The following is a 15245-nucleotide window of genomic DNA, read 5'->3' on the forward strand; positions in this document are numbered from 1 at the left end:
CGTCATGATTCGTAGCGTATTCGGGAAGGCATCCTAGGTGACACGTAGTAGGTCGTCCCGATTCGTAATGAATCGGGTTTAAGATCGTAGTGGTATCGTATTAGTTCTTGCAGCAGTCGTACGCAGCTCGGGAAAGAAGCCGAATCATGCAAATTTCCCCGGGAGCAATCGGAGCTTCATAGGATCGTGTATATTACTGGACATTCGGGGTATAATTCGTGTATGTGAGACTGGGGCTTAATAGTCAAAACTCGACATACATACAATATAGAGATATTCATACATCAATACATACATACATAATACAATATATAACAACAATATAAGTAAGTTGATTTTAAATACAGTTGCAGTATTGCTTTTGCTATCTACGGTACAATTATAATTGATAAAGGTGGACAACTTTAACATTCCTATACATTTTCTATAAAATTCTAGCACTTTATAAAAAACTGTACATAAACAAAATCATACATTGTTAATTAATTTTTTACAAGTGAATATTATACTAATGCTAGGCTAAGACTATCAACTGTCAGCAGAACGTTGGCCAACGTTCTGCTGTCACACCTTGTACGACTGTCCAGTTGCTAGTCAGAGCGCTCTTACAACTCGATTCCCGTCGTATATGCTATTAGTTGTTAATCTGGGCGCACCCGTCTAAGTCGGGAGATGGGGAAGTTACAATGCAACCGTCGAGTTGGCCAACTTTCGGCTGGTATTTGGTAGTCTGTCCTAGCATAATGTGTGATAAGATCGTTAGACGGTTGTAAGATCGCTCAGACTAGCAACTGGGCAATCGTAGAAGTCGTGACAGCAGAAAGTTGGTCAACTTTCTGCTGGCAGTTGGTAGTCTCAGCCTAGCATTACATGCATAGTATGATGTCTTTGTTTTCACCCATTAATCGTAATTTCTACTCAATCACCGTGAGTTTTCTCTCAGTTCGATGCAACACTAACCTGTCAGGAAATCAAACTATTCGACAAATGAGAATATAGTTATGTTTATGGCAGTTCCAAAGTACTTTATTGATAGCAAACGGTTGATGTATGATGTAATTATTATGTTTTTCTATATGTTTGTCTCTCATCCTCTGTCTGTCTTTCTTGCTATCTCTCTCTGTCTAAAATATGTGTGGTCCTTAACCATATGTCTGACGCCATATACTAATAACCGTAAATAAAATGTGTTGAGTGCGTCGTTAAATAAAACATTTCTTTCTTTCTTTCTGTCTCTCGCTCTGTCTGTCTCCGTCTTTTTTTACTACAGTATGTTGTCATTCATTCATATGTCAAGACATCAAATAGCCAAAGTCTAACATGTGGGTGTTTTTAACTCACACACTGGATAAATGTCTTTTTTTACTAAAGTATGTTTCATTCATTCATTCATTCATTCATTCATTCATTCATTCATTCATATGTCAAGACATCAAATAGCCTAAGTCTAACATGTTTTGAAGTGTCGTTAAAAACAGTCCTTCCAAAACTTAGTGAAGATAGCAAGTTTGACCTTCATGCATTCTTCTCATTATTATCCAGGGTCATGGTAATTTTTGACTTGTTTTATACAGTATTTCAAAACGAAACATTCAACTCGTTCAATGGCAGATATGAGAGTAAATACCGGTATTGGACTCGTCATATATATATATATATATATATATAAAATGTAACATGAATGACTGGGTTTTTTTTTGCGGATTTCAGTTTTGGGACTATGTTAAAACAGTCTTGGATAGACGATGCTAAATATAGCACACACCAGAACACTAATCCAGGCGGGTAACTGCCGGAATCCGGTCGCCATTATATCCGTCGTGATTTTATTGTAGTAAATCATGCCACCTACAACATAAATAAATAAATAAATACATACATACATACATACATACATACATACATACATACATACATACATACATACATAAATGAGTGAGTGAGTGAATGAGTGAGCAGATAAATACATAAATAAATAAATAAATAAATAAATGAATTATAAGTCATGAGTGATTGAATGAGCAAGTGTGTGAGTTAGTAAATAAATAAATAAATAAATAATAAAATAAATAATAAAATAAATATTTAAACATAAATCAATAAATAAAATAAATAATAGACAATCAATAAATCAACCAATCAATCAATCAATCAAACAGCCCAATCATTGAATCAATGAATCAATGAATCAATCAAGAATCCATCCATCCATCCATCCATCCATCCATCCATCCACCAACCAATCAATCAATCAATCAATCAATCGATCAATCAATGATGCAACCAGCCAACCAAATAATTTTATGCTTACCGTCCGTCCACCCAACCAGCCGACGGAATTCGAAACACTGGTTTGTTAAAATACTGTTCTTAATCCTGACCATAGATTCAGATTCCCAACTATTGCAGTTATCGATGGTAATACATACAATAAAATTATAGCGTATATATATCTCATATCTCTTCTTTTATTGATATTAAAACAGGAACTCGACAAATCCGCGGAAGGACATCATTACCTAGAGTGAAGTAAACCGGCGGTGCCTTCTTTCCGTCTCCGCCAAGACCATATCCGACCATGCGCAGTGTGTAGACACAATTCTTCTCGAGTCCAGTAATGATACCGTGCGTCCGTTTGTCGTCAATTATAACGTCACGCGCCAAATACAAGTCCTCGTCAGTTTTCCAGTATCGCAGCTGTAAACATATAAAACATTTTGTACGATCGAGACTACTTAATATGGTGGCATACAGTTAGCTTATTTTTGCATTAATATAAAATATACTGACATCCAATAGCCGATGATTAATAAATCAATGTGCTCTAGTAGTGCCGTTTAACAAAACAAACTCTAATATAAAATATATTTAATTTTAAAGTTAAAGATCGCCTTACCATATTATATCACTATTTGCTAATTAATACAAAATACTAACAAAACCACAGCTTTAATAAACCTGTGTGTTAGACTATAATAAAAGAAATGCTACATTTTAATCTCTTTTTTTATTTTCAAAATGGGAGCGGGATGGGAGGGTGAAATTTATTCTAATTTATTTTATTCTCTGATGCTATATTTTCATCCTTTTTTCAAAATGGGAGCGGGTTGATGGGTGAATTGTATTTTTTATATTTTATTTTATTGTCATTGAAAATACTGCACATCTGGGATCATACCAATAACAACGAGTAGAGGGCCCGTTCCACAAACGAATTGTAGCTAAGGTTAATAATTGTAGTGACTTGAATTTTACATTTGGCACCGTAAACTAAAGTTCCACAAAGCAACCTTACGGTAGTCGTAAGTGCCCCTTTAATGATTAAAATCTTCTTTGCGAAGAAGTGCGAATTAGTTAAATAATAAATTGGTTACCGACTTTTCGGAACATCTTGGATGTAATCATTGGTATCGGACATCCATGAAGTAACTTTGTCAGTTTATTTGCTAAGCTATAATTGTTGAATGCATAAGACATGAGAGTTATCTCCCGTATTTTCGCGTGAAGGTCGTGTGTCCTAAAATGTTTTTCATCGAACGCAGAGTTTCATAAAAGGTATTTGGTATATATTAAATCCATTTTTTTATACAAAAAAAGTTAGTATCCTTCTTAGAAAATGATCTGCCATTTATTGGCTAGTTAGTGCCTCATACCAATTGTAAATTTTCACCGTAATTTACGACGATAGTAAGCTACGCTGCATCATGGAATGGGCTGGCGATCGTAGAAAAAAAGAGAAAAGGTTGCGATGATAGGTATTTACGACGATAGTAAGCAACGCTGCATCATGGAATGGGCTGGCGATCGTAGAAAAAACGAGAAAAGGTTGCGATGATAGGTATTTACGACGATAGTAGTGCTAATATCGCCTCGTGGAACGGGGCACAGGCTTTTATTTTCGAGGCGGGGGGTGATGGAAAAATCTAGGTTTTTAAATTATGTCCTTATCGTTAGGAGTGGTTTCTATGGTCACTGGCTTTCAAACATAATACATATGCAAGTCTGTCACCACATTTTAAAATACTTTGTGTGACAGACTATGAGTTAAAATGGAATATAATCTTGTTTGTGTGAAACAGATAGACAGTACAATTGAACAATATTGAATAACGGTGTTTGATGGTTAGAAAATTAATATTGATGGTGTTTTACTAAATAGTTAAATAATAATAATATACCTGAAATTGCAGCTTTAAATAATAAAAATATATTTGAGACAGTAGCTTTAAATAATAAAGATATACCTGACAGAACACCTTTAAATAACAACATTATAATTGAGACTGCAGCTTTAAATAATAAAAATATATCCAAGACTGCTGGTTTTAATAAAAAAAATATATCCAAGAGTGCAGCTTTAAAGAATAAAAATATATATCTGAGAGTGCAGCTTTAAATAATAAAAATATATATCTGAGACTGCAGCTTTAAATAATAAAAAAATATATCTGAGACTGCAGCTTTAAATAATAATAATATATATCTGAGACTGCAGCTTTAAATAATAAAGATATACCTGACAGAACACCTTTAAATAACAATATTATAATTGAGACTGCAGCTTTAAATAATAAAAATATATCCAAGACTGCTGGTTTTAATAAAAAAATATATCCAAGAGTGCAGCTTTAAATAATAAAAATATATATTCGAGAGTGCAGCTTTAAATAATAAAAATATATATCTGAGAGTGCAGCTTTAAATAATAAAAATATATATCTGAGACTGCAGCTTTAAATAATAATAATATATATCTGAGACTTCATCTTTAAAAAAATATATAACTGTGACTGCAGCTTTAAATATTTAGACATACTCGACATTGCAGCTTTAAAAGGAAGTGTACCTTGTAGCCAATGATCGCCTCTTCCTGCAGACCCGTGCTTACGCCTCGCCATGACACATACACACTGTGTGCTCCGTGTGACCTGATGTTCACATACTCAGGATAGTGCAAGGGACCTGCAAAAAATATATTAACATATTCAGCATATTGCAAGATACCTGAGAAATATATATTTAACATATTCAGGATAGTACAAGGGACGTGATAAATATATATTATTACACTTAGGATAGTGCAAGGGACCTGAGAACTATATATTTAACATATTCAGGATAGTGCAAGGGACCTGAGAAATATATATTTAACATATTTAGCAATTACTAGGGACCTGAGAAATATATATTTAACATACTCAGGATAGTGCAAGGGACCTGAGAAATATATATTTAACATACTCAGGATAATGCAAGGGACCTGAAAATATATATTTAACATATTCAGGATAGTGCAAGGGACCTGACAAATATATATTTAACATACTCAGGATAATGCAAGGGACCTGAGAAATATATATTTAACATATTCAGGATAGTGCAAGGGACCAGAGAAATATATATATATGTAACATATTCAGAAATTGCCAGGGAGGTGAGAAATATCAGGATAGTGCAAGGGACTCGATAAATATATATTTAACATACTCAGGATAGTGCAAGGGACTATAACACACTCACCAGTTTAGTCATATCGTGAAATGTCCTGTGAGTGTCTAACTGCGGTCAGTTTATACTATATTAGATGATTTGAGAAAACAAAAATGTGATCCATATATAAAATAGAATACTTTTAAAACACATTAAACATGTTCAGCATTCCAGACACATTAATTTACTACGGAGATATGTTCCGGTCCTAATCAATTTCAAACTTTGACCAAACTCTGTCTTCTGAGCTGTCCACACCATCGCCTACCTGTCTCCACGTCCTCCACGGGTGCAGTCTATGTATACTTCCCTGCACACACCTGGCGACATTGTCCTCTGCCGCTAATAATGCTGGTCTAACCCACGACACTAACTAACGAGTGCCGGTAGTAGGGGAGCATAGTAGGTGCCTCTGAACAATGCCAGAAGTAACTACTAAACACTCTCCGAAGTGGTCAGCCTAAGCCCACAGCTAAAAGCTGATGGGAATGACAGGTGTGTGGCACAGATAGCCACAAGAGACAATCACCTGTCTCGGTTGGAGAGACAAGGACTGGGATGTCAGATTGGGAAGATTGGGAAGATTGGGAGGAAATGAGATGAAAGTCAAAGGAGCAAAAAGAAATGGGGCAGTGGGAAAAAATTGGAAAATAACATTGGCTTACCTTCACCCGCAGTTTCTACATAATATGGCTGAGTTTCGGGTCCAAGTCCTGCCCCGTTGAACACTTGTACTTTGACCCAGAATGCACCATTAGCGGGTAGACCAATCACAATGACGGTTGTGTTTGCTCCGTAGTGATACGATTTGTAATGTTTCGTGTTTGTACTTTGCCAGAACCACCACGTGACCTGTAATGATTGTAATACATACATTATTATGTTTTATAGATATATTAGTGAACGGATGGACGAGAGTAAATGCTGGGTGTTGAATAAGTTTGAGTTAAAATGTGTCAGAGAGAAGGAAAAGAGAGAGGGACTAAATCATTTCATTCATTTCATTTCAACGTATTTTCGTGCTTATTTCCAATTAAGGACACAAGGCTCGTAGGTACAGGGTTCGAAGCCTGGTACCGTCTCTCACACAGAGTGAGTTTTAACGACTCAGTGGGTAGGTGTAAAACCATTACACCCTCTTCTCTCTCACTAACAACCACTAACAACTAAACCACTGTACTGGACAGACCGCCCAGATAGCTGAGGTGTGTTTTTTCCCAGGACAGAGTGCTTGAACCTTAATTGGATATAAGCACGAAAATAAGTTGAAATGAAATGAAAATCAACACTATAATCACAAACAACTAACCCACTGTCCTTGCCAGACAGCCAGGTAGCTGAAGTGTGTGTGTGTGTGTGTGTGTGTGTGTGTTTGTGTGTGTGTGTGTGTGTATGTGTGTGTGTGTGTGTGTGTGTGTGTGCCTAGGACAGCGTGCTTGAACCTTAATTGGAATGAACTGAAATAAAATGTTTTAGCTACGTACCAGGGCTCCCATGATCTTGCCCTTCATCACCTGTCGATCATCAGGTATGGGGTCCCACGACACGGAGATACCCGTGGCGTTGTATGTGGCGGCCTGGATGTTATGTGGCGCTGCATACGGCACTGGAACGAAAAATAGAGTATTGTTACATTCAGGTAGCACTAAACCAAATAACATCCGGCTGGGTCAAAATTCGAGGTGCACCGAACTTTTGGGTGGAGCAGGAATTGGTTATCGCGTCTTCTGGCGGCAGAAGGAGAAAGTAAATGGACTCTGACTACAGGTACTTCACGATTTATTACAGGAGACAAAAAGTTAAAGTTTTTTTTTGTTTAACGACACCACTAGAACACATTTATTTATTAATCATCGGCTATTGGATGTCAAACATGTGGTAATTTTGATACAGTCCTAGACAGGAAACCCGCTCATTTTTCCTTTAGTAGCAAAGGATCTTTTATGATCACCATCCCACAGATAGGATATCACATACCACGGTCTTTGATATACTAGTCGTGATGCATTGGCTGGATCGAGATTCTGTATCTAGATAGAGATACTGTATTTGTAGCCCTGATGCGTTTTACGAGTGCTGGTATACGTTTTTGTTGGAAAAAGATGTTTAGGTTTTCTTAAACATGTTTTTTCAGGATATGTATGAAAAATAGACTACTATACTCGCGTCTGTTAAATACCATTTATCTTACAACTCGCCTTCGTTCGTGGGATACGTTTTGAAACTACTTAACTTGTAAGATAAATGGACATTCATGAAGTATTTTCTATCTACATTCCATGAATTCTGTTTAGTACAGTTTCGCGACTTTGCTTGTTATGAAGTGCATAATGTAAGATATATCCTTTATATTCATCCTATAACCCCCAAAACACAACTTAATTTTTTAATATTTTTATAACTAAAAACATTAACAGTGTCAGCAGCAGCAACAGCGCCAGTAGTAGTAGCAGCAGCAGTAACAACAAAAGACAACATCGAACCTCAAAAGGCCCAACCAAAAGAAAAAGACGATATAATATTATAAATTCGTGGCTGTGTTCAAAATATAGGTTATGTTGCGAGCGCTGTCCACCAATATAACTGGAACTGAATGCAAGTTATTTGTATGACATTAAATTATTACATCTGAATTATATCAAAGTATCTGTTGAAGATATATTGTATTTGTACTTACAATCTTCCGCAGAGAAAATAACAGCAACCGACGAGTTGGGGCCACTGCCAAGGTCATTGAAAGCTGCAACCTTGACCTCGTATTCCAAATAATACTTGTCAGTGCCGACAACTGCCACGTGTTCGCCCACGTGACCTAATTTGTCTTCCTAATAAAATAAAAATAAAATAAAATAAAATAAAATAAAATAATTTTAATTTGCTGTCGAATGTTTAGTGACAACTCATCAGATTATTTAAATACTGCTATTTTATGGATAACATAAAATGAATACTGATATTATTTGTTTAAAGAGTTAAAAGTAAATTTTAATATGCTTTTTACAAAAGACATAACTGCAAATGACACAGCCAATGATATATGAATCCTGGAGTGCCAGGAACCTAAAGCCAATTGCACCTAAGGCGAGCACTGGAGTACCAGAGTAAAACGAGGAAAACCAAACAACAACCCATGTGTATGTATCGCGGCATTAATTGGCATAATATGAGAAAACGTAATGATAATCGGAAATTGGATGTCAAACATTTGATAATTATAGTCTTAAAGTAAACCCGCTACCTTTTTCCTTAAGCAACAAGGGATAATTTATATGACTTTCCTTCAAACAGGACAACTGCATACTACGGCCTTTAATATACCAGTGGTACGGCACTGGTTGGAACGGGAAAATATGGGTTAACAAGATTTGATTGGTCGACGCAAGCACCCCTGGCAAGCGCCCTACCGACTGAGCTAGATCTTGTCTCCTGTATTGGGTGAGACATAACCCAGTGTTAAACCGCTCGCCTGATACGCGGTCAGTCTAGGATCGATCCCCTTTGGTGGGCGCATTGGGCTACTTCTCGTTCCAGCTAGTGCACCACGACTGGTATACGAAAAGCAGTCTCATATGCTATATTTGTTTCTGTGAGATGGTGCATATAAAAGATCCCTTGCTACTAATGAAAAAATGTAACGGGTCTTGTAAAATACTAGAAACAATAAGACTGTATGTCCAAATTACCAAAAATGTTTGACATCTAATAGCCGATGATAAACCAGTCAATATGTTCTAATGGTGTCGTTAAAACAAAACAAACTTTAACTTTTTGTTTCCTGTAATAAATCTATGTGTCAAAATTACCAAATATTTGACATCCAATAGCCGATGATTTATCAATCCATGTGCTCTAGTGGTGTCGTTAAAACAAAACAAACTTGTTGTCTCCTGTAATAAATCGTGAAGTACCTGTAGCCAGAGTCCATTTACTTTCTCCTTCTGCCGCCAGAAGACGCGATAACCAATTCCCGCTCCGCCCTCATCGTCCCTGGACAAAATCTGTTGAGGACATATTACCAACAGTCATCACCAGGCACGGCGAAAGCAAGTAGACATTTGGGGGGAGGGAGAGGCTGACTGAGAAGCAAGTAGACATTTGGGGGAGGGAGAGGCTGACTGAAAAGCAAGTAGACATTTGGGGGGGGGGAGGGAGAGGCTAACTGAGAAGCAAGTAGACATTTGGGGGAGGGAGAGGCTGACTGAGAAGCAAGTAGACATTTGGGGGAGGGAGAGGCTAACTGAGAAGCAAGTAGACATTTGGGGGAAGGGAGAGGCTGACTGAGAAGCAAGTAGACATTTGGGAGGTGGGAGAGGCTGACTGAGATTGAGGGCACAAAACAAAGTTTCTTGGCGTTTAGGGGTATGCTCCGCCGTAAAAATTCGAAAACTAGATATCCTGAAATCCTATTTCCTACATTCTACAAGTAAAATTCATCTCTGCTTTAAAATTTACTACAAATAATTATTTGATTTATAACTATTGGGGGTGAGGGTTAACTTAGACATATTATCACAGTGGACGATTTAAAATAATATTCAAATGTACTTTAAATAATTTTAGCTTTCATATAGGGGAGAGCGGGGATGGTTCGGACAGTTTTTACCGAACCCTTTGTAAAACATGAGCAGTAGTATATATGGAGGTCAAAGTGTTATTGTGGTAAAGCTTGACATCCCTGCTATATACAGTTGTGCTGCTAAGCCATTGTGTTTAATACTGATCAAGATATAACATGGTTTTATACATTTTCAAAATGTCCGATCCATCCGCTATAGTGGGTATACATCGGACAAATTATGCAGCATATCAGAACAGAATCTAATTTTATATCCAATGATTATTTTAATGAAAACTTAGTACATAATGTGTGATAATCTAGAAATGAACATTACTGAGATGATTTTCAACTGTTCAGTATGTGAATGTTCATAAAACGAAACATCAGTTATAGCTTGGAAGTCTCATAGTTATTTCACAAAACCTGCTATTTCAACTGAATGACACACCAAATTTCAAGTATCCACTAAGTCTTTTACTAGCTACAGTTAATGGTTTTGGCAGTATGGCTTTTATTTGGTTTATATTTACAGCTGCTAGATCTTTAACATTTGGGAAAATGAAAGAATCAACAACTTTTGCTGATTTTCTCAAATAAGAAATATCAAAGTCATTGACTTAATTTTTGTTGCTAGTTATCTTCCCAATGTAGTGAATCTTCATATCAAATTCAACTAGAGCAAACTTCTCAATTTGTGGATCCCTGTTATTGGCATGTCCATCCAGTGGTACTGTAAAATCCTCATCAGAGTATTCTGATTCATCATCAACAATGTTGCTATCATGATCATCACATTTTTTCTTCTTTTGGAATAGGCAATTCTTCTTTAACTTTTTATTCCTCAATTCTTCTATTGCATTCTTTTCTGGTGTGTCTGTTGTAATTATGCATTTACCGCGCTTTCGTCCCCTTTGGTTCTCTTTCTTTCTATCGGGAGCTTTAGGATAGGGAGCAATATCCTGTAGTGACACGGGCAACGTTTTTGAAATATCAGGTGTGCTTGCTGTGGAATCAGCCAAGTCAGGTGGCATTGGACCACCTGATGTACTTGGTGTGGGATCGGCAGACTTTTCAGCTTGATTAGGATCTGATCTGTCTGTAACAGAAGACATCAGGAAGTCTTCATCTGTGATTATTCCTCTGTCATACGGGCATATGCCTGTGCACTTAAATCCGGATTTCACATTACTTGGTGTAGCAGCTCTGCCCCAGGCTGTAGCTACCCTTGGGGTCTCAGTCGCAGTGTGAACTCCATCGTTCATCTAAGAGCTTATACAATATGTATATTATCTGTATCACCATGTTGCTCACTTGTTAATCATGTTTCATGATGGAAAGTAAAATACAAGAAACAACACCATCACCAACTGTCTATTCTGTTGCTTCATTAACATTCATCAGAAACTTTATGCTGTGTTAATATCTATAGAGAGAAAACCTAACCCGGCGATCTCACCTGCCATGTTATTTTCAAGGTGCCCACTTTTCCACCGCCACCTCCCACGCGGATTGGCGCTACAGCAGGGGCTGCATCCGGGGTCTTGTAAAATACTAGAAACAATAAATAAATAAAATAATAAATAAATAACACCATAAAAAAGAAAAAAAAAAGACTCCCCCCCCCCCCCCCCCCCCCCAAAAAAAAAGAAGAAGAAGAAACCCAAACACATTTATAAAAACGAACAAAACAAATTATGTCAATAAATATTGACATATGACTTAAAGCTTACGAGAAACGAATATGCAGCTAAACCGAAAGATGATTGCTTTTCAAGAAATTTCATGAAGTTGTCCAAATAATATATTAAAAATGCAATTATCTCCCAATCCTATAACCCCCAACCCCTAATAAAAACCACACCCGTTTACCTAGTGCTATGACAACCGAACAGTATATCTTCAAGAAAACCAACTATAGTCCGTCCCATCCTCCTACAAACAGTTTTTGTTGTTGTTTTTTGTAAATTATTTCAGTTTGGTTTGACGTAAAAATAAAAATAAAAGTGTTTTGGAAATAACGTTATTTTTACATTATTTTTGTGTGAAAAACAATGGGTATCAGAAATAAATAACTTGCAGTAAATTCCACAGTATGAACATGATGTCCCCTTTGGGAAGGACTATAGATTAAGCTGTGAAGATCACAGGATAGATCAGAAAGTACATATAAAAGACTCCTTGATGCTTTATTGGTAGAAGTAACCTATGTGACGACAAAGAGTCTCCTTTCTTTGTTTCTCGATCAGATATTAGACACCAAATATCCGTAATCTAAAATGCACTAAGATGTATAAACATTCCTTTCCTCCCCACCTGCCCAATATGTGATCGTTCCTGAGACAGTCCCTATACTAGGACTACAACTGTATATACTGACTTGATGCAAGGCTTGGCTCCCCCAGACCGTATACATTGGCCGCCCTGACGCGGAAACTGTACGACATCCCTGGACGCAGGCCAACCACATCCGTTTGTCGCCTGTCGACTTCCACTGAGTCAAGAGCTTGCTTTACAGACAGACCTAGAACAGACACGAATCATTTATGTTAGTTTTTCATTTCATTTCAACTTTTTATTTCTCGTTCCAGCCATTGTTCCACAACTGGTGTAACAAAGGCCGTGGTATGTACTATAAAAGCATATAAAAGCTGCTAATCGAAAAGAGTTGCCCACGAAGCCGGTACCTTAATTGGATACAAGCAAGAAAATAAGCCGGTTTATGGAATTCAGTTTGGTGCAATGCAGCCTGTAAATATGATGCAGTGATGGCTGTACTTACTTTGTACCATGACCCGCCATTTGGGATTAAAGTTGGTGCTGTACTCTATGACGTAATACATGATAGGACTGTTGCGATCGGTTCCGTCGTACCAGTGAAGTGTGATGTCATGCTGATTAATTTCACCGAAGACGCCACCTGGCCCTCCTGGGGGTCCTGCGACGGAAAGAACATTGATACATTTAAAGACTGATTTTTACTGGTTAAGATATAGCAATAACGACAACGATGATTAAAGACTGAATTCTATTGGTTAAGGCAGAATTATATAGTTTGAAGCTTAGTATTCTTTGCGTTGCCATTTACAATGGTTAAGGTTCAGACTCGGCAAATCTTTTCAGAATCAAGATTTAACATTTGTTTACGTTATATTTAGATGTAGCATTCTGTAGTTTCAGATTTAGCATTCTGTAGTTTCAGATTTGGCATTCTGTAGTTACAGATTTAGCATTATATAATTTCAAATATAACATTCTGTAGTTACACATTTAGCATTATATAGTTTCAAATATAGCATTCTGTAGTTACAGATTTAGCATTATGTAGGTTCAGATTTAGCATTCTACAGGTTCAGATTTTGCATTTTGTAGGTTCAGATTTAACATTCTGTAGATTCAGATATAGCATTATATAGTTTCAGATTTAGCATTCTGTACGTTTAGATTTAGCATTATATAGTTTCAAATATAGCATTCTGTAGTTTCAGATAAAGCATTATATAGTTTCAAATATAGCATTCTGTAGTTTCAGATATAGCATTCTGTAGTTTCATATATAGCCTTCTGTACTTTCAGATATATCATTATATAGTTTCAAATATAGCATTCTGTAGTTTCAGATATAGCATTCTGTAGTTTCAGATATATCATTTTGTTGTTTCAGATATAGCATATTCTAGGTTCAGATATAGCTTTCTATAGTTTCAGATATAGAATTATGTTGGTTTAGACTTAGCATTCTCTTTTTTTAAGCGTATAGTATAAATCTTTTGAAGTCTATTAATTTTTTTTATATTTAATTAAAAACATTCATAATATACTCTTCTAAAAAGTAGGGGAACCTGAAATATTAATGTTAATATCAACTACGGTATTAGACCAAACACAAGTTTTGACCACAGACATCCTAGTAAAGAACGTTCAGGTCTGTTTATCAACACACATTCCATAGTTTGCACGTGCATCACGCAGTTGTCCCGTACACGTGCGTGGGGTGTCATTCTCGATTTTGACAATTTCCAGGAAGGTCGATTAATCACTGTGGAACATTATTTCTGTCAATCTTTTTCATTCTGTTGATCATACAGTTATTATTGTTTTCTTTTTAGTCATATTTATTGTTTGTCCGAGTTACGGGTGAGATAATTAAAAATTGTCTTCATGCAGCCCATCTTCATGCTCGAAGACACCGGGTTGTGCTTACCTTGACAAATTGTCACATTGCCCACAGACATGAATGGTGTAAGGGCGCGTCAGAACTGGGGTATTCGTCGCTGGTCACGTGTCATGTTTTCAGATGAGTCCCTATTCACTTTGGATTTCCTTGACAGGCGTGGTCGGGTTTGGCGACGGCACGCCAACGTCACAATGCGATTTCATGACAGATTTGGCGGTGGATCGTTATTGTGTGGGGTGGTGTCACTATGACTGACAGAATCCCCCTCCATATTGTGCAAGGAAGGGTCACTGGTCAGCAACATAGTGACACCCTTTGTCGTCCCGTTTGCTAGGCGTGTGGGTCGACGTTTTGTTTTTCAGGACGACAATGCCCGTGCTCACCGTGCACGAATCGTCATTGCTCCCCCACCTCGCAGCACAACATCTATCGAATGCCATGGCTAGCAATGAGCCCAGACCTTTCCCCCCATTGAACACGTCTGGGACATGATAGGGAGACGTGTGCGTAACGTCAAAGACCGCCGCCCACGTCAGCGGAACTTGGTCAGGCGCTGCAAGAGGAGTGGAACAGACTCCCTCAAATGGCCATTGGGAGACTCATACGCAATATGCCTCGTCGATTGAATGAATGTCTGACACATCGTGGCGGTATCACCCACTACTGACAAAAAACGTCAACTTTCAAATTTTACTTCTGACCCTACCGGTTGTAATGCTTGCCCAATTAATTCACTATTATCATATAACCATTCCCCACAGCTAATATACATTACAATTTTTGCAATTGTAAATTCTTATTAGAGTTCCCCTACTTTTTTAAGAGTATATATTATTTATATTTTACCATATATTATAAATATTTTATGATCTTTTATAAATATTTCTCAATCCATTACAACTCTTTTACCATAAGCGTACGGGCTCCCATCTTTTTAGGGGGTGGGTGGGTGGGTCAGGCTGGATTTTGCCCGAATTAAACGAAAATTACCGAATCTGGATAACAACATTTATTCACATTAGC

General features: G+C 37.1%; 1 protein-coding gene across 1 annotated transcript in view; it reads right to left on the minus strand.

Moving 5' to 3' along the window:
* The window catches only part of LOC121385078 (contactin-2-like), a 70445-nt gene that overhangs the window by 13320 nt on the left and 41880 nt on the right, over positions 1–15245 (minus strand). Inside the window, exons 16-25 of the mRNA XM_041515615.1 lie at positions 12828–12983; positions 12426–12569; positions 11505–11599; positions 9399–9488; positions 8168–8315; positions 6975–7096; positions 6156–6342; positions 4847–4962; positions 2520–2697; positions 1766–1848 (exon numbers count right to left, since the gene is read on the minus strand). Coding sequence (XP_041371549.1) covers positions 1766–1848; positions 2520–2697; positions 4847–4962; positions 6156–6342; positions 6975–7096; positions 8168–8315; positions 9399–9488; positions 11505–11599; positions 12426–12569; positions 12828–12983 — 1319 coding nt within the window. The remainder of the gene's footprint in view (positions 1–1765; positions 1849–2519; positions 2698–4846; positions 4963–6155; positions 6343–6974; positions 7097–8167; positions 8316–9398; positions 9489–11504; positions 11600–12425; positions 12570–12827; positions 12984–15245) is intronic.

This window comes from Gigantopelta aegis, chromosome 11 (assembly GCF_016097555.1).
Source record: "Gigantopelta aegis isolate Gae_Host chromosome 11, Gae_host_genome, whole genome shotgun sequence".
In the NCBI taxonomy this organism is placed as follows: domain Eukaryota; kingdom Metazoa; phylum Mollusca; class Gastropoda; order Neomphalida; family Peltospiridae; genus Gigantopelta; species Gigantopelta aegis.